Below are 27,481 nucleotides of genomic sequence, written 5' to 3'. Positions count from 1 at the left end.
ATAGTAAGTAAACTAACTTTATTATGATTTTAAAATAAGTGTGGAAAAACATACACAAAGGCCTCCCAACTGTCAATATCCCATAAGAGGCTTTCAAATATTCATAACCTTCAGAACAGGCATTCTGATCTTAAGTATGTGTCTTAAAGAAGCAGTTCTGAATATTGAAAATGCTTTACAAATGTGGTTGATTTCTGCAGAGTCACTTATAAAAACTAAAACTTCTAGACACTCTAAGGCCAGCAAAAGGAAACTACGTTAGTTATGGCACATTCACCTGGCGGACTCCAGTACAGTATGAAAGTGGCATTTACAAAGCATTTATAACAGCAGGGGAGAAAGGTTTATGGCGGACTGTTAGGTGGGGAAATGCATACAAAATCGACGCTGTCTCATCTCACTGGCAAGTGTAACAATGACGATGCAGAGAACAGGACGCACCCACAGGCCAGAAGAAACACAGTCACACCAAGACGTCAAAGAGTGACCGTCAATACGCTGGTGGCAACCTGGGTGAGTCTCTTCTCTCTAATCTTCTGGAATGTCCAGATTTTCTACAAAAAAGCATGTATATGTATTCATAGTGTGAGAGAGAGAGAGAACAGTAAAATATATATGTTTTAAAACTTTGAAATGAGCACGAACAGAAATGTGCCCAAATGTCAGGTAAGAAATATGTCTTTATACTGATCTACGCACAAATTTCCATCCCATGATAAAAATAACTGTTCAAAAATTAAACACATTCAGAAAGTGCAGTATAGACTGAATGTGCTCGTATCCACACTCGCCGCTCTGCGGAGGATTCAATCTGTACGTGATTGGCCTGCGCACATGGCCGGTAACAGGCGGAATGCAGTAACGCGATAAACTGCAAACAGGAAATGATTTCTGTGAAAAACAAACTGGACAAAGGTTTTTTTTCCAACCTGGGATCACAATCTTCAAAACCAGAGAACGTCATTTAGAAGGAGCTAAATAACTTGGGTTTGATCAGGATGAACTAATAGGACAGATTTCAGGCACGTCGTTGATTTTGACCCAACTTGTTTACATGCATCCGGGGTGACGGGCCACCCCGTGGTGACGAAACAGCCGCTGCAGACAAAAGGCGGACCTCGAGTGGGAAGGCGGTGTTTGCCAGCCCGCCTTTCCCGGGGGTCCCGGGCGTGCTCCTGTTCCTTCACCGCTCACTCGGCCTTTCATGTGGCCGCAGACTACATCCTACAATAGACCTCAAAGAGGGAGGCGGCTGCGTGCATCCGGTAGAAAATGGAAAAGGGCATGGCCAGGTTCACCACAATGATCCAGGGCTCGAAGCCAAAGACGATTTCCTCCAGTCCGTTGTCATACTCAGGGCGGCAGCCAAAGGCGGGCGGGATCCAAAGCTGTAAGAGAAGGGAGACCGTCCACGCCACTGCCTCGGGGGCCCAACAAATCCCAGGGGCCCACCTGTCCAGGGAGACTGAGTCCACCTGTCATAGCGACAAGTAGCCTCTGTGCCAGAAGCTGCACAGTCCCCAAAGGGCCTTTCTTTCCCCAGGCTCCAGGCCTTCGCTCCTGCCTCTTTCTCTATCGGGGACGACCTGGCTTTCCTCTGCTAAATCCTACCTTCCTGAGTCCTGAGACACCACCCTTCCAAACCCTCCTTGATCCAACCAGTCTGGGCAGGAACGCCCTCTGTGTTCCCAGGGCCCCCACGTTTACCTACAGCAGAGGTCGCCTGTTGACCCACCTTTATGTGCCAACATTGGTGCTTGGACATCCCGGCCACACAGGTCTGGGCTGTGAGTTCTGTGGTCTCCTGTCTGTCTTGTCCTTGGCTTAAAGGCAGCCCGGACCCTGCCCGCATCCCCCTGGCCAGGGGGAGGAGCACGTGCTTTGGAGACAGACCTGAGTTCATGCTGCTTATAGAGTGTAACTTCCTCAAGCCTCGGTTTCCTCATCTGTAAGATGGGGATGCTAACACCCATCTCCGAGGGCTCAGAGGAGAATAAAATGGCAACTGATTTGCAAAACCTAAAGCAATAACCTATTTCTTTTGTTGCTCACGGGACCTACACACTGGTCCCTCCTTCTCAGTCGCCCTGTCCCTGTTCCATCTCCCCTTACATTGTCAGGCTCCCAGGTCCATTTCTCTTCCAGGCTGCACACCCCTGCAGCTCTGTCCACTCCACGTGGTGGCAGGCAGCCTCTCGGATGACCCATGACCCTGCCTCCTGGAGTTACATCCTCATGGAGCCTGTCCCCTTCAGTTGGGCTGAACCTAGTGACTCGCTTCCAACAAACAGCACACGACTTAAGTGATGGGATGTCACTTCTGGCATTAGGTTACAAAGGACCCTGGGGCCCATCTTGCTCGTCCCCTTGTCAAGAGAGGAAGCAGCCCCTGCACTGTGAGCTGCCCCGTGGACAGACCACGTGGCCAAGACCTGAGGGAGGTCTCAGGTCCGCAGCCAGCGAGGAAGTAGATCCTGCCAATAGCTCATAAATGGCCTAGGAAACAGATCCCTTCCCCACCCAACAGTCAAGTCTTGAGCTGACAATAGCCAGTGAGAGGCCCTGAGCAGAGGCACCAGCTAGGATTGGGTTCCTGACCCGGAGAAACCATGAAATAATAAATGTGCATGGTTTCAAGCTGCTAAGTGTAGGGGTCATTTCTTAGGCAGCAATAGCTGGTACCTGTGGCTTTCATTAACATCTCCATCCAGAACTCCCCCTGCTTCACATCTCCATCCCACTGTGTTATCTGGGTTCTGTGACATGGAGGGTCCTACTGTCCCCCCCCCCCCCCCCGGCTGGCTCCTCCCTGGCTCTTTGGCAGGCTAGGGTCCTCCTCCTTCACTCAGCCTCTTCATGTTAGCTGGTTCGGGGGCTCATTCCTGGGTCCTCCTCTCTGCACACAAGCCCCAGTGTCAAGTTTATACCCTCGCCAGGTTATAACATACAACATGCCCAGCTGTAAATACCAGCCACCAGCCCACAACTTCCCAGTGTAAACCACCAGCCTGGTCCACCCTCGAGAATCCCAGACTCGTGTGTCCCTTGGCTACCTGGGTGCCTACATTCATCTCAAACTCAACGTGCCTGCCCCACTGCCCCCTTCTCACAGCAACATCTTCCTCCCAGTTGCTCAGTCACAACTCCAGGCATCACCTCTTTTTCCCTCTGACTCTCATGACCATCCACCTGCCACCCAATCCTGACGACTGTGCCTGACAACTGTGCCTCCAAAGTGACATCCTAGGTCACCCTTTTCTTTCCACCGCCACCTGTCCAGGCGACTGCCCTCCCCTCTCGCCTGGATTACTGCAGTGGCCGCCTGACTGCTCGCTCTCCTTGCTTCCACACTTGCCCTAGAGTCTATTTGCCACTCAGCTGCCAAATTAGATTTTTATGCAAATAAGATCATGTCTTCTCGATTCTTCACAGCATGCTTAAAATAAAATCTGCCCCCTAGGAGGGATCATAAACCCTCTGTTTATGAGGCCTGTGTGGGGCCAAGGGCTGCTTTTCGCCCTTTCCACCAAGCCCTGCCATCCTTCCATGTTCTCTAGGGCAAATCCCACCACACTCAAGGCTCCGTATTCCTCTCTCTTCCCTCCACCCCTGGTCCAAGTTCTCATCGTTCCCTCCCTGAGCAGCTGCAGGGGCATCTGTTCCAGGCTCCTGCCTTCGGTCCTACCCCCCCATCCTGCCCGCACGCTGCTGCTAAGGGGATCATTCCAAAACGCAGAATGAAGGCCCTCAGCATAAGGACCAGAACAGCCAGGCTTATGCAGCTCTGCTCAGGCTGACCCACTAACTGGACCCTCCATCCACTTCTCACCCTGCTGCTCTGCTTAACGCGTACAGAATTCACGCTAAACTACTTGATGCTCCTCAAGGGGGCCATGGTTTCTCTTGCCTCTGTGTCTTTGCACATCCCGTGCCCTCTGCCCAAAGGGCTTTTCCTTGCCTCGACTATCTGGTAACCTTCCAACCATTCCTTGAGGCTGAGGCAGACAATATTGAGTGACTGGCTGGGAAGCAAACCATCCACTTCCCCAGCCTCCCTGGCAGCCAGGAGTGGCCCCATGAAAGACATCACCTGGCACCAGTTACTTCCTCCTTCCCCCTGTCTCGAAACCAGACACGATGCCTGGTGCTGCTGCAGCCACCTTATGACCATGAGGCAATGAGCACCACACCAAGCACGGTCGAGGGGAAAGGGGAACAGTGCCCGGATCCTGGATGATAGGGTTCGGCTGCCAGGCCAACCCTGGGAAGCCAACCTCCAGAATTCTTGTCTTTAAGACTGAGGACACTTCTAGTCAAGCTTCCTATAAATTGCAGCCAGAATCACTCCTAATTAAGGCCAGGCCTCAGCTCAAGCACCCCCTCCTCACTGAAGCCCCTCCCTGCACCCTTCTTGCCACACTCACTGTATTACATTTTTCCCTTGTTTCCCTCTCCCACCGGACTTGCAGACTATAAACCTGCACTCCAGCCTGACTTTTTAACCTTACACTAAATTATTTTGATTACAAGCTGCCTCCATTCCTTATCAGGAAAGGACACAGAAATGGATTGATTTTTTAAAAATAAATAACTTGCCTGGCCCACATGGCTCAGTGGTTGAGCAACAACCCATGAACCTGGAGGTCACAGTTCAATTCCCGGTCAGGGCACATGCCCAGGTTGCGGGCTCGATCCCCAGTCAGGGGCGTGCAGGAGGCAGCCGATCAATGACTCTCATTGTTGATGTTTCCATCTCTCTCTCTCCCTCTCTCTTCCTCTCTCTGAAATCAATAAAAATACACAAACAAACAAATAAATAAGAAACTTGATTACCGAAATATTGCAGAGGAACAGAAAGGCCGTAATGTTCCTCAGGACACTCCGCTTGGCGTTTCCCTGCAAGAACCGGGAGCGGCAGGCGGGGCCCGGGGCCCCGTCCCAGCTCGGCCCCGCTTCCCCTCGGCCACTGCCTTCTCTCAGACACATGTCTCCGTTGACCACAGGTGGCATCTGGCTGCCCGGGGGAGCCGTGTCCCCGGCCTCGGCTCCACTCTTGAGGCAGGGGGGCGCGGGGGACGGGCCAGCACCGTTGCAGACCGAGACCACGCGCAGGGTCCTGATGTCCTCGGCCAGCGCCCCCGGCTCCCGGTGGGCAGACTCGATGATGAACAGGTTCTGGATGTACTTCTCCGCGATGACCAGGACGGAGTAGGGCAGGTTGTACCAGGTGTATGGGGGCCGGGCCTGGGCGCAGAGGATGGCCAGGATGGAGCCCCAGGACAGCAGCCAGGAGCCCGAGGCCGTGCCCACCAGGAGGTCCACGTCCAGTTTGCGGGCCGGGTTTTTGGACTCGTCGAGCGGCTGCTCGCGATCGAGCCTGTAGATGCGGGTGCCCGCCAGCCCCGCGGCGCCCATGAGCGCGAGCAGGGCCGTGGCGTACAGGTAGAACATGGTGAGCGCCGACTCGCTCCGGGTCCTGGAGCGGCCGATCTGGACCAGGTACACCCCCACCACCCCGATGGTGGCGGCCAGCGCGCCCAGGCCCAGGGCCGAGCCCGCCGCCACCCCCTGGAAGCGGAGCTGCATCCTCGGGCGCTGCGGGCCGTCCACCTTGCGCCCGATGTTCTTCCACAGGACGTAGAGCATCGTGGACGCCAGGATCTGGTACTCGATGTTGAAGGGGTACAGGTAATAGATCCCTTGGGAGATGGCGGAGCAGAGGGTCGGGGGGCTGCAGTTACACGGGGGCGTGTGGTCATCCAGCTCTGGGGAGACAGGCGGGCACAAGGACATTTTCAGTGGGGGTTCGGGTTGGGGCTTCCCAATGGATTGGAAGCTTCGTTTCATGGCTTGTTTGCATGTTGAATGTCACGGCTAAACTGACCACCACGAACATCCCCGAAAGAGAATGGATTACATGAATCCGGTTTTATCCATACACTGGAATAATATATTAGAAAGCCATTATAAATGTAGAAATTTACTTATCAACATACAAAAGTGTTCACAAGAGTTTGTTGAGCCAAAAAAGCAGCTGGCCAAAGAGGCCAGAGCGTGACTCTGTTTTTGTAAATTATACACCTACAGATGACAGGCAGACATAGAAAATGCTGAAAGACATAAACAAAACTGTTAACAATGGTTATCCCTGGGAGGAAAATGGCAGCTGATTCTTCTTTTCTATTTTTTCAGTAAAGGAAACTTTTTATATGTCCCTTCCCCCCAGCTTTACTGAGATAAAATTAACACGAACATTGTGCGAGTTTTTGGTGCGCGACATATTATTTTCTTACAGATTTTGCTTCCCTGCATTTTCTAAACTCTTGATGTGAACACGATGTACATAGGTGACTTAAAAGTTATTATTAAAAAATAACTTTGTGAGGGAAAAGGCCCTTCTCATTAGCAAAGATCTTCCTCTTGAGAATTCCCGATGCTAGCAGATGGGACCGGCACCCTGGCACCCAGATGGCAGAGGGGCACGTTTGCGCCACCACGGTACAAAGAAACGTTTCATAGCTGGGAGTGAAAATGCTATGAATAAATAATGAAATACGTGACAAAAGCCTTCCAGACGATGTCAATATGGCCTTTGGCCTAGAATTCCAATCCATTCTAAGGGATAAATCCAAAATATAGTTAAAGCTGTAGGTAAAAGTGTGTGTGTGCGAGGGAGAGAGAGAGAAATACCTCAATGTGTAACAATCTATAAATTAAATGGGATAGGAGGCACCCATTAAAAATTATAGCTAAGTTGTGTTTCAGTGGTACACAAAAATTCTATATCCAGTATTTCAATGCCTATCACAACCCAGTGTTCAGTTGTAAAATCAATTTAGAAAGTAACAACCGATTTTTTAACAGACTAGAATTGCAATGGAATAAAATAAGATAAAATGAATGGAATTGAATACATTAGAAATGTGAGAGTTCTCTGATATATTGATTATTCATAGTATCTGTGTACACACATGTAAGTGTGTGTATATTTGGGTTGTAATGTAAAGTCTGTTTCTTATGGCAGGCTGCAATCAAAATAAAGATAAAATACATGCAGTGTGATCTCAGCTATCCATAAAGAGCACACTACAAGGAAATAACAAAGTGGTAACTGCATTTCACTGAATTTCTGTGTAGATACGATTGTGGATGTATTTCTATGCACTTCGTCACTGTTTTGATTTATGATGTGCATGTATTATTTACCAGGTCAGGTGGAGGAGCTCTGAGTAGCATTCATCACCCTCACTTTTGCGGAAGGCGCTTCCCACCACTTGTAACCCAATGCAGTGCCATGCGAGATGGGAAGGAATCAGGGGAAAGGTTCAATTAACAGAATGTTAGAGCTGATGGAGTCCTTTCTAAAAAATTAATCAAGTTCCCTCATTCACAGAGGTTTCTGGGGCTGGAATGCTAGGATTCAAATCCTGGCTTCATCGTTTATTTGCTGTGCGATCTTGGACCAGTTACTTAACTTCTCTGTGGTGCAATGGCTTCGTTCCTACAGTGAGGTCCACACCGCCTGCCTCAGAGTGTTGGAAGCGAATTATAGGAGCCACATCCAGTGCCTGGAACAGTGCCAGGCACTCAGCAAACGCTTAGCAGAACTTTGTTTCTATCGTCGTTGTCATTGCTGTTACTATCATTGACACCAACGAGGAGATGAGGCCCGAAGAGAGAAGGGCCTGCCCAAGAGTGGGCTGCTGGTTGGGGGTGGTGCAGAAATCCAGAGTGTGCCCCGAATTCATCATCCCCACCCCCCTGGTGAGGAAGCAGGTTTACAGTTGCTCTCCGTGGGTCGTACAGTTAGTATAGATATTAGTACAGTGAAGCTGGAAGGGCTCTTTGAACATACATGGTTCACGTCCCCTCACTTTGCAAATGAGAAAAGGGAGGTTCAGAGAGGTTGCATGGCTTCCCAAGGTCACACAGCTAGTACATGGCAGGAACAAGACCCAAACCCGAGACATCAGTCCCCGGTACATTGAACCTTCCTCTAGCCCACGTTCCTCTCTACCCCAGTGTTCTGCTATCGCAGCCACAGCTCATAAACACTAAAGGACTTTGGAAGAAAACAGAGATTAGTGCTACAGGCTCTCATATCGGAATAAGGGGGAGTAAAGACGGGCCAAAATTATAAGCAAAGTAGAGCTCAATGCAAACTTCAAATGAACTAAAATCGATGAACCAAGACCTACCATTAGACGTCTATGGATTTTTAAAAGCTATACTTTTAGTAGAAAGAATGAAGGCTTAATTAAATACAGTCAGAAGCAACTGCCGATCTTCCCTAGTTGTAAACAAAGACATTCATTTCCATCCTGCCCTCGACCATGTCAGTGGTGATCCTGATGATAACCCTTGGCTCTGACAAGCCCCTGAGTCACTGAAGAAACCTTCCATTAGGCTCAGTGCACCCTACTTATGGAACCAGGAGGAGAGGCTCGGGAGGTTTGAAAAGATTTTCAACAACAGAGGATCGTCCGGCCAGGGCTGAGTCGGGCGGGCCCTGCAGTTCTCTGGAACCTGCGCCTTGTCTCTGGACATCTGGCCCCTGCAGCCTTCCCGACAGTCCACACTGCAGCTCTCGCACTCACCTATCGTGATGTTCCCGAAGCCCAGGGTGAGGAGCCGCTCCTTGTGCTCGTTCAGTTGGTGCTTCGACTCATTCAGGACACTGTTGGCCCACAGAAGCAGGTTGGTGAACACCGAGTGGATCACCCCAAACCTGGAAAACACAAGGACTCTGCTCTCGAGCAGCCCTGGGGAGCGCCAAGCCCCATGGGGTGAGATGGAGACGTGGAGCATGCACGCATGTGTGCACACAGGCCTCCTTCTCAGACGTGATCCTGGTTTCACCTGGCAGCTCAGGCTCTGGGTGGGTCCTCTGGCTGGCTGGGAGGGGCACTTCCACGGGAACTACCAAAACCACAGTCTTGGCATTCCGCCTTAATCTGGAACCTGCCAGAACTCAACTCATTGTCTATGGGACAAAAAAGAAACTGGGTCTTGGAGTCAGGGCCACAGGGATGAAAGTTTGTTAAAAGCAGGCAACTAACCCTACCCTATCCCAAGCCCTTTCTTCTAGAAGGGAAAAGACCGATGAGGGAATGCTGAAAGGGCTACACTGGAAATCTGGAGTTGGGTATGCCCTTGCTGTTGGTTGGCCAACCCAACAATCATCCACCCACTCTGCCTTGCCACTAACTTCTAAACACACTGAATCAAGCCAGAGACTTGCTGTCCAGCCTCCCTTGCAGCTAGGCATAGCCACTGGGATGTGAGGTGCTGAAAAGCTTTGGCTTTCTTAGCGAATGAGATAAGAACAAGAAAGGCAGACTTACTGTCACTCTTCCCTCTTTTCCAGCCTTGAATATACACATGAAGGCTGGAGTGTTAGCAGCCTTATTGTGACCATGAAGCAACCAGCATGGGATGAAACCCTAAACCACTGAGGATGGCAGGGTGGGAACATTAAAAAGTCTATTCTGTGACAATGTCGTTGAGCTTCTGGAGTCTCTGATAGGTTCAGAAGTGAGGTCATGCATAGAGTAAGTACTGGTGTTGGGACTTGAAGAGTTAGTAAGCAGCAGGGTGGTTCTAGTCTTACCCAGAGTCCTGCCCTTTTGTCTCTATGCCATGTGGCCTTTATGGAAGGAGAAAAGGGAGGAAGCGGAAGGTAGATGCTGGGCTCTGGGGAACAGAGGGGAAGCGCGTAGGGAATACGGCCCCCGTGGGGCACTGCCTGTTTCAAAACCTCCGAAGTCTCCCCCGGCCTGCCGGTTTGAGACGTATTCACATCGGCAGCTTTCAGGGCAGTTAACAACGGGCCTTGCATGTAGCAGGTGCAGCAAACACTGGCGATTTGAGGGGCTCTCCTTGAAACTGGCGTGTAACTGATGGTCCCTCAGTTGGAGAGCAGAGGCCTAAGGGAAGCACGCCCCCTCCCTGTCCAACCACAAACAGCTTGTCCATGATCAGCCTGCAGGAAAACAGTGTAAATGGGTCCTCGACCCTGACCTTGCCCTCCCTTCTGAGTTTTAACACCAGCCAACCCCTCTGGGGCTCCCACGGCGACTGCAGGCAGAACCTTGCTTCCTTTGGCAGCTACGTAGCGCACAGGAGCCACCGGGGAAGGAAACAGCCTCCCAGGAGCGTCTGAGTCAGGTGTTTGCCCACCTGCTGGCCCCTCGCTTGCCCGGTTGCTCTGGATTGTGGCCAGCCTCCCCGAGAGAGCCTGGGAAGCATTGTATAGACTCTCAGAGCCTTTCACAGACGCGCACAATGCCGTTTGCCTCGGCCTGGCTGGCTTTTCTTTTACTTATAATGCACACAGCTCCCCTTTCGTCTCCTCTTTCCTGGTCCAAATGGCGGTTGTCCAAGCCCAGACCCACTGAGCCCGTGGAGGTGATGAGGGTGCTGCCCGTGGCCACAGGCTGTCCTGCCGGGGGGACAGTCTCCTGTTGGTTTGATCTGGAAATTGTCCGGCATGTCCTCGCACCAGCTGCCTTGCTCATGCTTGGATCCCATAGCCCCAGGCCACAAGAAAGAGACACTTCCAGGGCCCTTTTCTGATCTCAAATTCTGTTTGAGCTCTGCTTTCAAATTACTTTTCCGCTAAGCCTCACCCTCGGGAAAAGAAAAGTTCTCAAACGGGGAAGAGGAACTCTTGGATCAGGAGAAAGCCCCAAATGTGCTGAAAGCTTGGGGTGGTGGGTCCGGGTCTTGAAGGGCAGAAGCAGCAGGAAGTCCAGGGGTGGCAAGTTCCTGAGCCTTCAAGCCTCAGGGCCTGGCTGGAAATGTTCACGGAGAAAGCAGGTCTGGGATACATCAGGGAGTGGTGGGGACTGCAGCAAACTGAGGGGACAGCCCCCACACAGAGGGGACAACCCCGACTCAGCTCCAGCTCTTTGTTGCCGTGCACATCTGGGATTGCCAGATCTTCCAGTTTTTCTATGAAAATCTAAATCTAAAACCTAAAGTAACTAAAAAATGTTTTACACCTGGTCCTCCAAGCAAACAGGATACACCAAGCGGCATGCGGGTCTGGTTCAAACCACTCACTGGCCAGTTTAGAAACAAGGCCCAGAGATAGGGAGAGATTGTATCCAGTCACTCAACAAGCAAGGCCAAGCAGGGCTAAGTCCCTGCCCCTCAGAGTTCCCTCGGATGAAAGACCCTGGAGGTCAATGCCCGGGCCCATGGCCTAGAGCTGCGCTGTCCAAAAATAGATAATGTAAGACACACGTATGCTTTTACATTTTCTTGTAGCCATATTTTTTTCATCGTAAAAAAAGGAACAAGTGAAAATAATTTTAATACTATTTTGTTAAACCCAATGTAACTAAAATACTATGACGTCAACATGTCATCGATACCCAAAAAAATCTTACTGAGATATTTTACATTTTGCTTGTCATTCTAGTCTCCGAAATCTGGTGTGTGTTTTATACACAGCACATCTCAGTTTGAAGGAGCCACAACTCAAGTGCTCAGTAGCCACATGGGGGTGGCGGGTGGCAGCTGGTGGCTGGCGGGTGGCGGCTGCTGTATTGGACAGCGCAAGTCTAGGAAGCAAATACAAAGAGCCCTTTCTGTTTGGAGGGGAATAAACCCAAATGTCCTGAGGCTGAGATTGAATAAGTGACTAAAGCAAAGAGAAAGGCCTCACCCAGCAAACCCAGCTGCCACTGAGGTCACTGCAATGCCAGGGAAATGGCATCAACATTTGGGTCCTGCCCAGCGAGACGCAGGCCAGCTGCCTGGCCTTGGACTTTTGTTTTGCTTTTCTGAGCCTCAGTTTCCTCATCTGCTAAATGGGATCGTGATCAAGCCTGTTGTCTGTAACCGACCGGACTACTGTGAGAGAGGACCTCATAGGTAACACACGTAAAATAGAGCGCTTGGAGAATGGGCAGGTTCATTCTCTCCAGCCAGGAGCGCCTAGGGGCACGCACGCTACTCAACACACATTTGTCTAAAACATCTCACCCTTTCTCCCAACAATTCTACTTCCAGGAATTTAACCCAAGCAAAGAATCAGAGACATTCAGAAATATTTCTTACTGAAGATGTTCATCCCAGTACTATTTATAACAACGACCAAACGTACAGAAAGATTAATTGTCCGACAGTAGGTGTGATGGACTGTGTCCCCTCAAAATTCCTATGTTGAAGCCTTAACTCTAATGTGACTGTAGGTAGAGATGAGGCCTCTAAGGAAGTAATTAAGGTTAAATGAGGTCATAAGGGTGGGGCCCTAATTCAATAGAACTGGTGTCCTTATAAGAAGAGAAAGAGACACCAGTGACCCCCTTCTCCCTCCCTCCCTCCCTCTCTCTTTCTGTCTCTCTCTCTCTCCCTGCCCAGAGGAAAGGCCATGTGAGGACACAGCAAGAAGGTGGCCCTTTACAAGCCAAGAAGAGAAGCCTCACCAGAACCCACCCCTGTTGGCACCTTGACCTTGGATGTGCAGCCTCCAGAGCTGTGAGGTGATAAGCTTCTGCTGTTGGAGCCCGGTCTGTGATTTTCTGTTATGACGGCCCAAGCTGACTAGCACAGCAGGATACTGGTTAGAGGAACCACGGCAATGGCATACGATGCAATCAATAAAGATCATGGGGTAGAAAAAGACTGATGGGGGGGAGAGGTTAACAGCCAACTGAAAAGAAAAAGAAAAGCAAGAGGAGCAGGACCACAGCTGTGACAAGAGAAAGGAACAAAATGCATCTATTCGTGGAAAAAAGGCTGGAAAGAAACTGACCACAATGTTCACAGTAGTAACCTCTGGGGAGTGGCTGCCTTAGTCAGCTGCTCTCACAAAGCAGCAGGCACTTATTTCTTACAGGTCTAGAGGCTCGGAGTCCAAGGCCAAGGTGCCAGCGGGGAGGGTCCTTGTGAGGGCTCTATTCCTCGCTTGCAGACAGCCGCCTTCTCCCTGTGTCCTCACAAGGCCTCTCTGGCTGCACAGAGAGAGAGAGTGAGCTCTGGTGCCTCTTCCTCTTCTTATAAGGGCACTAATTCCATCGCGGGGGCCCTGCTCTCATGACCTCATCTCACCCTAATTCCCTCCGAAAGGCTCCACCTCCAAATACCATCGCACTGGGGTTTAGGCTTCAACATACACATTCGGGGGACATACATTCAGTCCATAACAGTGGCATTATGATGATTTTAAATTCTACTTTATAAAAAAAAAAAAAAAGTGCAATTTTTAAAGAATAACTGCAGAGTAGGTGAAGCACAACCCACATCCCGAGAATAAAAACTCCAAGTGTCCTCCAGCTGCGAGCTGAGCCCTGCCTGCCCATGGAAGGAAGGGGGGTGACTCACTGGTCCTCCTCGATCCCCAGCGTAAGAGGCGAGACAACAGGGATGAAATCCCAGGTCCCCCGCTGCCCTGGGGGGATCCCCTCACCTGCAGGAACCTGCTGCCTCATCACATGACACAGACAGTGCAGTTACCATGGTTACCCTCACAGAGCCTCACAGCGATTAAACGTGAGGATGGCTGTGGAAGTTTCTGCCCTGCTCAGAGAGACAATTCAAGTCGTCTTCACTGGGTCCTTGGGGCCTGGACCGCATTGGTCCCTGCTTTGTCCATGCGGCCCCATTTGGCCATTCCCCTCCCCTGCAGGCAGAATTGGTGCCCACTTCTGGCCTCTCCCCTGCCATTCCCTCCCTTCTTGCATTAAGACTGGGGTCAGAGATCACTGCCAAGGCCACCGCTTGGGGCTGCACAGGGAGTAATGCAGGCTGCCAGTCAGTGCACTGCTCTGGGGACTGGACGACACTCACATCCAGGATGTCTCTGCCATTGTCACTGCACATCCCCAACAGGGCTGGCTGCAGGCCCTGCACACAGTAGGAGCTCAACAAATGCCTAACAGCTTGTGAAGGCTGGTATTTTTTTTTTTGCATAATGAGGTTGGTTAGTCTATTAACATAAATCAATCTCTTTAGAGTCGGTACTGGGGAGTTTTCTGTTCCTCACTGGCAGATGGGATCTCTCCAGAAAGCAAATGCTGAGCCCTTGATTACCTGTGTGTGGGCACATAAGGCTGTCCTGCATGGTAACGATACGTTGCTTCATCTGCCTCACGATCCTGTGGACTCTCTCCCTTGACCCTCACAATCCCGGGGGGGGGAGGTAATAACAGACCCAACACCTACTGAGTCCTTACTTGTGTGTGCCGGCCCAGGCTCTACGTCAATTACCTCATTCAGTCCCGAGAGGCTGCCTAAGCTATTCTGTCCATTTTACAGATGAGGAAGACTGAGGGTCATGAAGGGGAAATATCTAAGAAGGTGGAGTGGAAATTCAAACCCACATCATTGTACTTGCAGAGCTGTTCCCAGGAAGGGACTGAAGGTCAGAGGGCCTCCTCTCCAGCCACGAGGGAAGGCTTTGCTTGTCAGGATGGAGGGGAATGTTGGTCTCAGATTCGCAACCCAAGCAAGATGGCACTGGCAAGTTCTGTTTTGTATAAAGGAACCCCAAGTTCAACATGTCAAGCACTGGCCCACGGTGTTTACCTTTCCAGGGTTTTGAATGACTGGATGATGTCCTTTGCATGGCCCCAAAGAAAATACACCTAGACGAAAATAAAGAAGAGAAGGGTGCATCAGCGGGAAGCTGTCACTATGTGTGAACACTTCAGAAGCTGTAAAACTCCGATAGCCACACCTGGGGTTTCTGCTCAGGATGGGAGGAAGCCACACTAGCGGCCCCTCTAAGCTCCTTTTCCAGCATGGGATTTTTCTGATTCTGAGCTATATATTTAAATTGTTTACATCAAATCCTTACTTCTGAGCCACACCCAGCTGACCAACGCCAAGAAAGAGCCTCTCACACATTTCTAAAAGATTTTAATTGACAAGTAGACAAACAAAATAGAAGTGTTCCAACGACCCGGAGGTGTGACTGTGAGGGCCCGGGTTTCTCTTGGGGGTGATGGGAGTGTTCTAAAGCAGGCCGTGGCATTGGCTGCACACACTACACCCTAAACTGTACCCTTTCGATGGGTGACTTGTACGGCATGTGAATTATACCTCAATAAAACTGCTCTGGCCCAGCCGGCGTGGCTCAGTGGTTGAGCGTCTGATACCTATGACCCAGGAGATCAGGGTTCGATTCCCGGTCAGGGCACATGCCGGGTTTGGGGCCGATCCCCAGCAGGGGGCCTGCAGGAGGCAGCCGGTCAATGACTCTCTCTCATCATTGATGTTTCTATCTCCCTCTCCTTCTCTCTTCCTCTCTCTGAAATCAATCAAAACAAATTTAAAAAAAAAAAAAACTGTTCTGTTAAAATTGCCCCCAGCCTTTTCTGGCGGAGACTGGCTTGGCAAAATTTCCCGACTCCTGGTCAGTACCAGTTCTGCCCCATAGGATGCCTGCAAAGATGGCCGAGGGACACGGTCCCATTTCACATCGAGGCAGCTTAGGGACGGAGCCTCAGAGGTGGACTCGAGGCCCCCTCATGCTGCACGAACCCCACCTCATTCACCCTGGATACAGAGACGACCTGAATAAATAGTGGGGTTACCTGCACCAGCGTGTGGACTGCGTGTGTGACAGGGAACACGCCCTCGGTGGCTGATAGACATTCAGAGAATCCAATGAAGTACCCAACTTTGAGGCACCCCAGGATGATGGTGATGACAGCAAACAGGGTGATACTACCTAAATTTGGGGGGAGAGACCACATATAAGTATTACTATTCATGGATATCATTTGGAAATAAATTATATTAAACCCTCACATATGTGGTCACGTGATTTTTGACAGGGTGACAAGACCAGTCAATGGAGAAAGGACAGTCATTTCAACAAAGGATGGTGAGAAAGAATGAAGCTGGACCCTTACCTTTCACTATCCGCAGAAATTAACTCAAAATGAGCCAAAGACTTAGATGCGAAACCTAAAGCTATAGTACTCTTAGGAGAAAGCACAGGGGGAAACCTTTACGATGTTGGACTTGGCAAGGATTTATTGACTGTGACCCCAAAAGCCAGGCAACAAAAGTAAAAATAGATGAATTGGGCAACATCAAAACAACAAAGAAGAAAAACTTGTACATCAGAGGACAGTGTCAAATACTGATAAAGCACATCTGCCCAGTGAGTATCCAAGAATCGACAAAGAACTGCACTCTAACAGCAACAGAAAATGCAACCCAACTGGAAAAAAAAAACAAAAAAACAAACAAACAAACAAAAAAAAAACGAGCAAAGGACTCCAAGAGACATTTCGCCAAAGAAAACAAATGGCTAATTAACACATGAAAGGATCTCAGCAGCTTTGCTCAGTAGGAAACTGCCCAACCAGGGTGGCTGGGGGGGGGGGGGGTAACACTGGTGGCAAGATGTGGAGAAATTGGGACCCTTGCGCACTTTTGATGTGAATGTCAAGTGGCGCAGGCACTGTGGAAAACAGTATGGCAGTTTCTCAAAAAAAAAAAAAAAAGTATTTGTGGGTGCCAGCAATTCCACCCTCTGGGCATATACCCAAAAGCACTGAAGGCAAGGACACAAAGGGAAACTTCTACACTCATGTCCATGGAGCATTCCCCACAGTAGCCAAAAGGCAGAAGCTCGCCCAGTGCCCACCAGCAGACGACTGGATGAGCAAAATGCAGTCTGTCCTCACGGTCGGCCATCCTTAGGGTGGAAGGGCACTGACACGTGCAGCCACAGGGACAAACCTCAAGGACACTATGCCAAGTGAAACAGGACAGATCTGTATGATTCCACTTCCATGAGCAGTTAGATTCATAAAGGGGGGGTCAAGGAGGGCGTGGGGAGCTGCTGTTTAATGGGTACGGGGTCTGCAAGGTGAAAGGGTTCTGGAGATTAATAGCACAATGTGAATGGACTTAACGGTCTCAACCGTGCGCTTAAAAATGATCAGGTTGGTACATTTTGTCACGTGTATTTTACCACAATTAAAAATAACATATACACAATAAATTCTACCATTGGCCTTATAAGCTGAAACTAGAAGACAGCACTGTGCTGTTTGCATCATTGCACCCACCCCTTGCACATCCCAGGACCTGACAAATGACAGTCAACAGACTGGGGGGTCCAACAGCAGGCCTCTAGAAGCTTCTCCCCCAAGAGGATCCATCCAAGAGCGTCACTGTTCTGCTCAGAAATCTCTGTTCTCTAACCTAAAAGCCTGTTCTCTAAAGAATAAAGGTGAGCCCTGGCCAGTGTGGCTCAGTTGGTTGGGCGTCATCCTGCGCACCGCGAGGTTGCCGGTTCGATTCCCGGTCAGGGCACACGCCCAGCTTGCAGAAGGCAGCCAGTCAATGTTTCTCTCTCTCCCCCTCTCCCTTCCTCTCTCTCTAAAATCAATAAAAACATATTTTTTTAAAAGAATAAAGGCAAGGGGCATACAGGCATACAGGAACTCACGGTACTGTCTTCACAACTCTTCCGTAAGTCTAAACCTTTGCTAAAATAGAAAGTTTGTTTTTTAATGACAGGTTAGGGCTCTATGGTGGTGACATGGAGAGGGAGGGTGAAAAGGGAAATTTTCTTTGATGAGGTGAAAAGGGAAATTTTCTTTGATGGTCTATCCAGCATGGTTTTGGGCCAAAAAATAAAAACAAACAAAAAATATGCATATAAGAAAAAGACTGATAAAGAATGCACAAAATACATCAATTAGAAACTTGTAACAAATGAAGAAATCAGCAAGAAAAACACAGTGATCACAGGACCTCGATGGACATCAAAGCTCCTAATCCCTCTCGCGGGCCAACTGTGACCGCCATTCGCACGTCTCTCCCACGGGTGGGGGAGACGGGCCCGTGTGTGACGTGCCTCGCGGCGTGAGCGCGGGGGGCCTAGCAGGGAGCTATAGCATTACAGCCCAGCCCAAGGAGCTCCGCGAGCAGTAATGCAACCGCCTGGCTCCCTGCCTGTGCTCAAAGCCCTATAGAAACCACTCGAAGTCACATTTTCTTAAATCCTGGAAAACCCCCAGTGAAATCAGAAACTTTGTAAGAGTGGAGATTCAATCGCAGTGCTTTGAAATCTCGGGACAAATACATGGTTCGTTCTGATTACAAAGAGATGGAGCAAGAGGAGGTGAGGCAGGTGGCTGGGGTGGCAGGGTCACAGGCTGCAGCTATGGGGCCGTGGGCACCAGTCCAGTGAGTTCAGACAGATCACTTCCATGCTCCCAGCCTCAGTTTTCCCATCTATGAGCTGAGATTGGTCCACAGCAGTGGCTCTCAAAATGGATCATGCATCAGAATCACCCAGAGGGCTTGTTAAAACACAGACAGCTGGGCCCTGGCTGGTGTGGCTCAGTTGGTTGAGCATCATGATCCCATGCACCCAAGGGTCACCAGTTCAATTCCTGGTCAGGAACATGCCCAGTGAAACGGGGTTGTAGGCTCGATCCCCAGTAGGGGGCGTGCAAGAGGCAGCCAATAGATGTTGCTCTCTCTCACTGATGTTTCTCTCTCTCTCCCTCTCCCTTCCACTCTCTAAAATCAATAAAAAATATTTTTTTTAAAAACACAGAGAGCTGGGCTCCACCCTAGAGTTTCTGATTAACTAGATTTGGGGTGGAGCCCCAAATTTGCATCTCTAACAAGCTGCCAGGTGGAGCTGATACTATTGGCCTGGGACCCCACCTTGAGAACCACCGATCTAGAACATCCCTATCACTGACATTTCAAGAGTTGTGATAAATACATCAGGTGCCTTCTCAGTCTTGAAGTCCTTTCTTCCTTCATCTATCCATCATCCATGGATCCGTTCACCCGTATATTTACACAACAAATATTGTGCATGAGGCATTTGCCAGGGGCTCAAAGGTAAAGCAACAAGATTGCAGGGGAAACAAACAAGCACAGGTAGGATATTGCACAAATTGGGGTGTGCACCAAGTGTAGAGGGAAGCACCGGCCGCAGACTTCTCATCTGCAGCCTGGGAAACCAGGGCCCGGCGGAGGAGGAACTGGAGCTGGAGTCCAGGCAAGGAAAGGACTGCAGCTCGCGAGCCCTGTTCCCAGCCAAGGTGCCGCCCACTTGTCAGGGCAAAAGACAGAACGATACCTGAAGATATGCAAAATATAATTCATTCAACAACTATTTGTCAAACACCAACGCTGGTCCAAACACTGTCTTGGGCACTGGAGATATAAAAAAGTCAATAAAAGAAAGTATCTGCCCTCAGTGAGCTTAACATTCAGGTGGGGAAGGCGGAAAATAAACAAATAAATGAAGAGAGAAGATGTGTTGGGACATTTACGTGCCTGAGTTCAGAGAAGCAGAGCGGGAAGAAGGCTGAGGGTGATGACCGGAGGTCAGAAATGGGCTCTCTGAGGATCAGAGATGAGCTGCATCCCCATGACGCAGGGCTTTAGCCAAACAAGCAGGCCTCGCAGTTAGGGGAGCACAGAGGAGTGGGCAATAGTGGGCAACAGACTTGGCAAAGGTTGGAGAGGTGGGCGGATGCATGCCGCAGGGAAGGAGGGAGAGAAGGGGAGGGAGGGAGGCAATGGACGGATGGGTGGATGGATAGTGCAGTAGACAGACAAACAGATTAACAGGAACAAGAGACGAGGCAGTAAACCCAAATGGATGGAGACAAACTGTGAAGTGTGATTTCCAGGCTCTGTAGAGACCTGTGGTACAGACTGAAGCCGGAGTGGGACTGGGGGAAGCGGGGAGGTAGAGCCTTTCAAAGGTCTCGTGGCAAAGAGATGGGTACCGGGGGACGGGGGACCAGAGGAGCAGGAAGAGGGAAGGAGGCGATTTCCAAGGGTCTATCTCCTTGGAAGAGATCGGAAGTGGGGGGACCCTGGAGCAGGACGCCGAGTGCCTTCCATGCCCTGCCGGGGGGCCGCGCTCTTAGCCACCAGGTCAGCTGCCCCCCACTGGCTGTGTCATCCTCGCCCTCCCCCGCACCCCCACCCCCACCCCGTCCCTGCAGGGCCAGGCCTGTGCACCCCGCCACCCAGCCCTGCCAGTGCCTGGCACAGAAAGGGAGCTCAGTCCTGGCAGGTGAACAAAACCAGACCTAAGGTCCTGCTCAGTCACCACAAAGGTCGTCTCCATGCCGCAGGCTTGGCTCCCTCCTCTGCTGCTCCCTGCACGTTCCCAAAGTCATGCTGCTCCATGGAGAAGCCAGAGGCCAGATGGACGTAAGGGACTGTGCCTTCTCCGTCACCCGCTAATATCATACCATCCACCCTGGAGCAAGGAGCTCTTTCCTCTCCTCTCTCTCTCTGTTCGAATGCTGCCAACAAGGGGGCTCAGCCCTCCTTCTGAACCCCGGGCAGCTTCCTGGTCTGCTAAGTGGGGGGACGGCACCCACCTCAGGAATTGCTGTGACATTGGAAACATTACGCTAGTCACGCAGAGGACGTCATATGATTCCACCTACAGGAAATGTCCAGACGAGGCGACTCTAGGGACCAAAAGTAGACCCCCGGTTGCCTGGGACTAGGGGGGCACAGAGGTATAGGGGAATGATGGCTGAAGGTAATGGGTTCATGTTCTTTAAAACTACTTTGTGGGATTTTTAAAAATATTTTTTAATTGATTTCTTGAGAGAGAGAGGAAGGGAGAGGGTTAGAGAGATAGAAACATTGATGAGAGAGACACAGCATCCATCAGCTGCCTCCTGCACATCCCCTACCAGGGATCGAGCCGGCAACCTGGGCCTGTGCCCGGACCGGAGTCGAACCAGTGACCTCCTGGTGCACAAGCTCAGGCTCAACCACCTGAGCCACGCCGGCCCGGCAGGGGTTCCTTTCTGAGATGATAAACATGCTCTAAACTGACCAGGGCGACGGCTGCACACACCTGTGAATATAGTAAAAGCCACGGGGTTGTGCGCTCTCAGTGGGTGAATCGTGGACTATGGTGACTATGTCTCAGTGAAGCTGTTTCATAAATAGAGAACCGAGAACTGCTGGGACACACGGATACAGGGCCTGCTAGCCTGGGACACACCCAGGACGGACAGGGAAGCAAGGAGGGGCTGGGAGGGCTGGGTCTGCCGGGAAGGGGAGCGAGGCTATCACAGAAGATGAGCGTGCACTGGGGGGGGGGGGAGGGGGCAGCAGACAAGGTGGAGCCCAGGCCAGTGGCCATGAACTTGCTCCATCTGCCTGGACATAAGCAGAGGGGTTTCTCGTCAGTCCTGGCTGCACTGCCAGACCTCGGGCTCCCTGAGCACAGGGACAGTGCATCTCTGTACCCCACAGCCTTTGTGCCCTGCAGCCGTGGTCCCTGCCCCTCACCCCACCCCATCTCTGCCACCACGCCCCATGGCGTCTCACCCTCCTCACACATCTCTTTCAGCAACCTTCCCCTTCTCGCACATGGACACAGTCTGCTTCCAAAACCCACCACTGCGTTGCCGACCTGTATATCCACAGCTCCTACAGCCCCCCCCCCCCCCGGCTGATCTATAAGCAGCAAACTCTGCCCCCTCACTTCTAGTCCCTTACGGGGCAACGAGCAGAGTGCCCTGGGCAGCCCATTCCCACCCAGGATGGCCCACTGGACAGAGGTGCAATGGGTCGTGTACCCTGTTTTAAGAAAAAAGCTCTATGTAAAAAGCTGATCTTGTAAAAACAGTAACTCTGAGGGGGGTTATTCAGACACACACACACACACACACACACACACACACACACACGTGACAAAGAGCTGGGCCAATGCTTCCGAGGCACCAGCCTTCCAGACGCGCCCGATACACGTGGCTGTCGTTCTTACTGTCCTCGGTCCATCATTTTGTGTTAATAACACTTCTCTGGGCTTGAGAGAGGACAGAAACAAGACAAAAAAAGCTACCTTTCCCACTGCCATCTTTTAAGAGAGTAGAAACAGGTCCTGGTCGCTAATGAGATGAAACAGCTATTTTCTAGATTTCACGTCACTGCACGCACTGGGCTGCAGGACCCGTCCAGGCTGCTGTCGTTTCTTCCCAAAGAAGCCAGACTCTTAGCAAACAGAGGAGCTGGATTCATAATCCATCATTTCTACCAGATTTTAAAGAACAGGCCAATATTTTTTGTTTCAAAGGAAGTGAGGAAAGAGTGAAGACGGCAAATATAAAAGTCATTTAAATCAAGTTATTAACGCTGTGAACGTTGAGGTATGAGGAAACAGTCCTTTCTCTTGTCTTAACCAGCCTGAGAACTTAAACTTTTGAACTTCCCAGTGTTGTGCTAATACCTAGATATCCACCAGCCCGTTGCGTATCAGTCAGGACAGACATTGGACCCTCAGGTAGCTCCCATACAGGACTCAGGATGGAAGCAGATCTCCCGCCACAAGCTTCCAAACCACCTGGCATCCATCAGCCAGACCCCTGGCATCTGTCTGACAACCGTGCTGGACCAAGTCAGGGGCTAATGATGCAGGACTGGTTATTCTCAAGTACATAACTTTTACTCTAACAACTCTGGACTTTTCTTCCTGCTTTGGAACACCTCTGGGTTTTTGCCTACCTGTGTTCTATGTCTGCAAACTCTAAGACCCTTGAATAAACTTTTTGTGCTCGCCCAGCTGGGAATGGCTCAGGGGTTGAGCATCGACCTAGGATCCAGGAGATCCCGGCTCAGTTCCCGGTCAGGGCACATGCCCGGGTTGTGGGCTCGATCCCCAGTCAGGGGCGTGCAGGAGGCAGCCGATCAATGACTCTCTCATCACTGATGTTTCTGTCTCTCTCTCTCCCTCTCACTTCTTCTCTCTGAAATAAAGATATATATTTTTTAAAAAGCACAAAAAACTTTTTTTTTGTGCTCAGTCAACAGAAGTCCTCACTTTCTCACACCCAGCAGGTGGCACAGAATATTTCTTGCTCCAAGAAAAGCCTCACAACCGAGCCCCGACAACTTTTTCTAGAAAACCTCAGCGCCCGGAATCCCACAGGTTGGCTCCTTCTCAGGGCCGCAGACTTCTGAGCCGGCCACGGAAGCCAGGGCAGGGTGAGTCAAACCCGTCTTTCCAGCTAGAATTCCAGGGAAACCTCAGCCCCTGCTAGGGCTGAGGGCAAGTCCCCTGGCTGGCACCAGGACCTCCCGACATTCCTTTGGGATAATTGGCCTCTTGATTCTTTGAGGAGCCACAGCTCATTTAGAGGGATGGACGGTGCTTTGCCAACTGTGTTCCCTAGACACCTCCCAGCCCCTCCCTGAGAGGCGGTGGGGGTTCTTCTTTTACTGATGAGGAAACCGGGACTCAGAAAGGCGATGGTGATGGAGCCCAGACACCAAGCCACGCCTTCCGTGGCCAGCGCCATCTCCATTACGCACACGCTTCATTTGAAGGGTTATATGTTACTACGGGGCAACGTGCTAAGTGTCTAAACAGCCGCTGTTTAGTGAGCACCTACTATGTGCACGCTCTCTCTATTGCCTCATTTATTCTGTCACCGCTTGGCATCTAACAGACATCTCAGACTGTAACATGTCCACAAGAGAAACCCTGACTCTCCATCCTCACTTCTGCTCCAAACCCCTCTGGTCTTCCCAATCTTCAGAAATGGCTACACCATTCGTTCAACCCACCTACTCAGGCCCCATGCCGAGAGCCTTCCAGGAAGGAGGGAGAGAGCGAGGAAAAACAGGGGGGAGAGGGAGAGAGGTTGGGGAGGGGGGAGGGAGAAAGGAAGGAATGGACCAGGAGGGCGGAGGAAGGGAAAAAGAAAGGACAGGCGGAGGGAGGAGGGAGGAAGTGAGGGAGGGACAGAGAAAGGACCCTTCCACTACTACGGGAAGCACAGGGTCAAAAGCCTGCGTTTCTAACACTTTTTAGCCTGTGTAAGTCAATAGCCTCAAAATAACATTTATTCATTTCCATTTGTTTGTCTGATAGGGCACCGGATCACTGCCATTCACAGGGAGTCACCAAGCCATGCATCTCCCTAAAACAACCGTCTTCAGAACATGAATTTGGGCCACCCTGGAGTTGTGTCCAGTTTTTCCAAAGTCAAGATGAACTAGACACAGTCCCTGAGCCTAAGAAATCTAAAATCTCATCCGGATGACAGGGCTCCTATCCGAGGAGTCACAGCACAAGGCAGAAACTGACAAGGGCCCAAAGGGCTCCACACAGAGCCGGGATGGGCCCTGGAGTGAGCAGGTGGGTGAAGGTGGCATTGGGGCCGACACTCGAAGGGAAGGGGGGCCGGAAGAAGAATGGATGTGAGCTGGGCACCCGCCCTGCACCCAGCAGGCATTGGTCCTGCTAAGTGTGATTCCCGCGCTACACATGTGGAAATTAGGGGGTGGGCAGATTAAGACACCTGCTCAAGGTCACTCAAGGAGAGAGAAAGGCAGGCCCACTCTAAGCGAGATTTAAACTCAGGTTTAAACAGGAACATCCAAGTGGATGTGTGATGTGTCTATACCTGGCCTCTCCCACGAAGGTTCCTAGACAGGGACCTTCTCCACAGACGCCCCCCGCCCCCCCTTCCGCCCCCCCCCCCCCGCCTTTGACCTGCACCATGTCTATCTCCCTTTCAAGGGTGAAAGCTCCTTGGGGGGGGGCAGTTCCTATCTTGACAAGGCTTCAATCAGTATGTTGTGAGTACCTAGCAAGCGCCTCTATCCCCCACCGCCCCAACCGTTACCTGCTCGTTCATTATTTCACTGGCCTCACCTGCATTTTCTTAGCACCTGCTCTAGGCCAGGCCCCGAGGTGGCTCTAGGGCTGAGGGATGAGCTTCTGGCAGAGCCAGGGGTGGAGGACTGTGGTCGGAACCTCCAAGGTGGGGGTAGTTGGGAAAAACAGGGCTGGGAAGAATCGGGGAGACGCTGGAGGGAGGGCCCGAGCCCTGCCTTGGAAAGCGGGCAGGTGAGAGGCATTCCAGGGGAGGGCACAGAGTGTGCGAAGTCATGGGACATGAACTGCGGTGCCGGGAACCGACGGCCTTTGAGGCCGGAGCCCAGAGCGAGGGGACCTGGGCCTGCGGGGCCTTGAGCGCGGGTGGGGTGTGGGGTCCATCCCGGGGCCGCGGGAGGGTTGCGGGGCTGAGCGGAGGGGAGCGGTCGCAGGTTTGTGTCATCGCGGCCCTGACGCGGAGGTGAGGCGAGAGCCTGGGCGCAGACGGAGGGGGTCTGCGACCGAGGAGAGGAAGGCACGGCAGGAGCGGGGAGCCGGAAAGACGGACGGAAGACAGACGGCGGGAGGAGGGCCGAGCGCGGCGGGGGGACTCACCGCGGAGCCAGCGCGCGCCGGCCTGCGCGTCCTTGGGCCGGGGGAGGCGGCGGCGCGCGCGGCGGCCCACGTACCACAGCGCCCAGAGCAGCTGCAGGAGCATCAGCGCCGTCAGCGCGCACAGCAGCGCGCCCTTGCCCACGCCCGACGCGTGCACGGCCCAGGCCAGCAGCAGCAGCAGCCCCGCCACGAACACGTTCAGCCCGTACTGGCTGCTCAGCGCCTCCGCCAGCTTCTGCGGGACGCCGGCGCGGGGGGCGCCGCGCGGAGGGGCCGGGGGCGCGGGGGGCGCCGGGGGCGCCTGGGGAGCCGGGGGAGCCGGGGGAGCCGGGGGTGCCGGGGGTGCCTGGGGAGCCGGGGGTGCCGGGGGAGCCGGGGGTGCCGGGGGCGCCGGGGGAGCCGGGGGCGCGGGGGGCGCCGGGGGTGCCTGGGGAGCCGGGGGCGCCGGGGGTGCCGGGGGAGCCGGGGGTGCCTGGGGAGCCGGGGGTGCCTGGGGCGCCGGGGGCGCCGGGGGTGCCTGGGGAGCCGGGGGCGCCGGGGGCGCCTGGGGAGCCGGGGGCGCCGGGGGAGCCGGGGGTGCCGGGGGTGCCTGGGGAGCCGGGGGTGCCGGGGGTGCCGGGGGTGCCTGGGGAGCCGGGGGTGCCGGGGGTGCCGGGGGAGCCGGGGGTGCCGGGGGTGCCTGGGGAGCCGGGGGTGCCGGGGGAGCCGGGGGAGCCGGGGGTGCCGGGGGAGCCGGGGGCGCCGGGGGTGCCTGGGGAGCCGGGGGCGCCGGGGGAGCCGGGGGTGCCGGGGGTGCCTGGGGAGCCGGGGGTGCCGGGGGTGCCGGGGGTGCCTGGGGAGCCGGGGGTGCCGGGGGTGCCTGGGGAGCCGGGGGTGCCGGGGGAGCCGGGGGTGCCGGGGGTGCCTGGGGAGCCGGGGGTGCCGGGGGAGCCGGGGGAGCCGGGGACCCCTCGGCCAGGACCTGGGGCTGCAGGCGGGCCGCGGGCGCCGACGACGTGCTGTCGGGGCCGCCCCGTGCCCCCCGGGGAGAGGCAGGCGCGCCCTGGTCCTCGGGCATCATTGAGTGACCCCCACCGAGTCTAGTCCCGGGGCGTCTGCGGTCCCGCCCCCACCTGCGGCCCCTGGCCGAGCCCTCGCCCTCGCCCTCGCCCTCGCCCTCGCCCTCGCCCTCGCCCTCGCCCTCGCCCTCGCCCTCGCCCTCGCCCTCGCCCTCGCCCTCGCCCTCGCCCCGACGCCCCTTCCGGTCAACCTCCTCCTGGACTCGCCCTCGCGCGCCCCCTGCACCCAGTCGGGGTGCTCGCCGGGTCCACTTTCCGTGGCCCCCGACCCTGCTGACCCGGCCTGACCCCGGCTGACCCCGGCTGACCCCGGCTGACCCCTGGCGCTCCCGATGCGCACCGCCCGCTTCCCCTCACCCGCGATGCCCGGGCAGCCCTCCCGCCCCCTCCGCGACCCACGCGAGCCTCCCCTGCCCCCGCCGCCCCGCCGCCCCGCCGCAGCCAGTCCTGCCCCGACGCCCCCGACGGCCGCGCGTCCTGCAGCTCCGGTCCCAGGGCGCCCGCCCGGGAGCCCCCGAAACCCAGGCGAGGGACAGGCGCCTCCCGCCGGCTTGGGGTGGGGGTGGGGGTGGGGGCGGGTGGGGAGGGGGGTCGTCGGGAGCGCGCCCCGGGAGTGGGCGCTGGGGGCGTGGCTCTGCCCCGCGCGTCCCGGGGCTTCGGGGGCCCAGGTGAGCCTGGGGGTGTCCGCGCGCGTGGTCCCGCCCGGCGGTCTGTCCGTGCCCGTCCCGCTTCTTTCCGCGGTGCGTTTCCTCTTGGTCTCTCGGGGCTGGTGGCCGTCCCTAGATCTATGGCTAGGGGAGGGCGTGTCTTCCTGCGCCTACGTGCGTCCCTCCGTCCGCTGTACCTACCTGGGTGGCTGCTGGGAGACGCCCTGATGCCCAAATGTGGATGACACCCGAGCTACTTCCCAAGAAAAGAGATCCTCTCTCCCCCACTACAAGGGGTGAGGGGCTGCTTCTGGACCGAGAGGAGCTGAGGGCGGGGTGCCCGGGGTTCTCCCTGACCCTCCGACCCTCAGACCTTCAGCCTGCTGGGCGCTGAGAGGCTGCTAAGAGGTCCTGGGAGGTTTCTGCAAAAGAGGCCCCGAGGGCTGGCGTGGCCTCGAGCAGGGCCTGAGCAGGGAGCAGGGAGGAAGGTGCTGGGGAAGGAGCCTGGGAGAGGGCAGGAGGGCCCCCACCCAGGAGACACCCTGCCCCCAGGCTTAATGCCCTGTTGCCATCCTGAA

General features: G+C 53.6%; 1 protein-coding gene across 1 annotated transcript; it reads right to left on the bottom strand.

Annotated features, from left to right (window-relative positions):
• Window positions 1-26,255, bottom strand: OTOP1 (otopetrin 1; the record flags this gene model as incomplete). The annotated part of the gene is made up of 6 exons (XM_081156731.1): window positions 1-1,388; window positions 4,834-5,765; window positions 8,598-8,728; window positions 14,536-14,594; window positions 15,546-15,682; window positions 25,199-26,255. The coding sequence occupies 6 exons, from the start codon at window positions 26,253-26,255 to the stop codon at window positions 1,218-1,220; spliced, it is 2,487 nt and encodes an 828-aa protein (XP_081012857.1). The 3' UTR covers window positions 1-1,217.
• Window positions 26,256-27,481: the final 1,226 nt, after the last annotated feature.

The sequence above is a fragment of the Miniopterus schreibersii genome (assembly GCF_964146895.1).
Source record: "Miniopterus schreibersii genome assembly, chromosome: 1".
Taxonomy (NCBI): Eukaryota; Metazoa; Chordata; class Mammalia; order Chiroptera; family Miniopteridae; genus Miniopterus; species Miniopterus schreibersii.
Note: the sequence above shows the minus strand (reverse complement) of the source record. Positions and strands in the feature narration are given on the sequence as shown.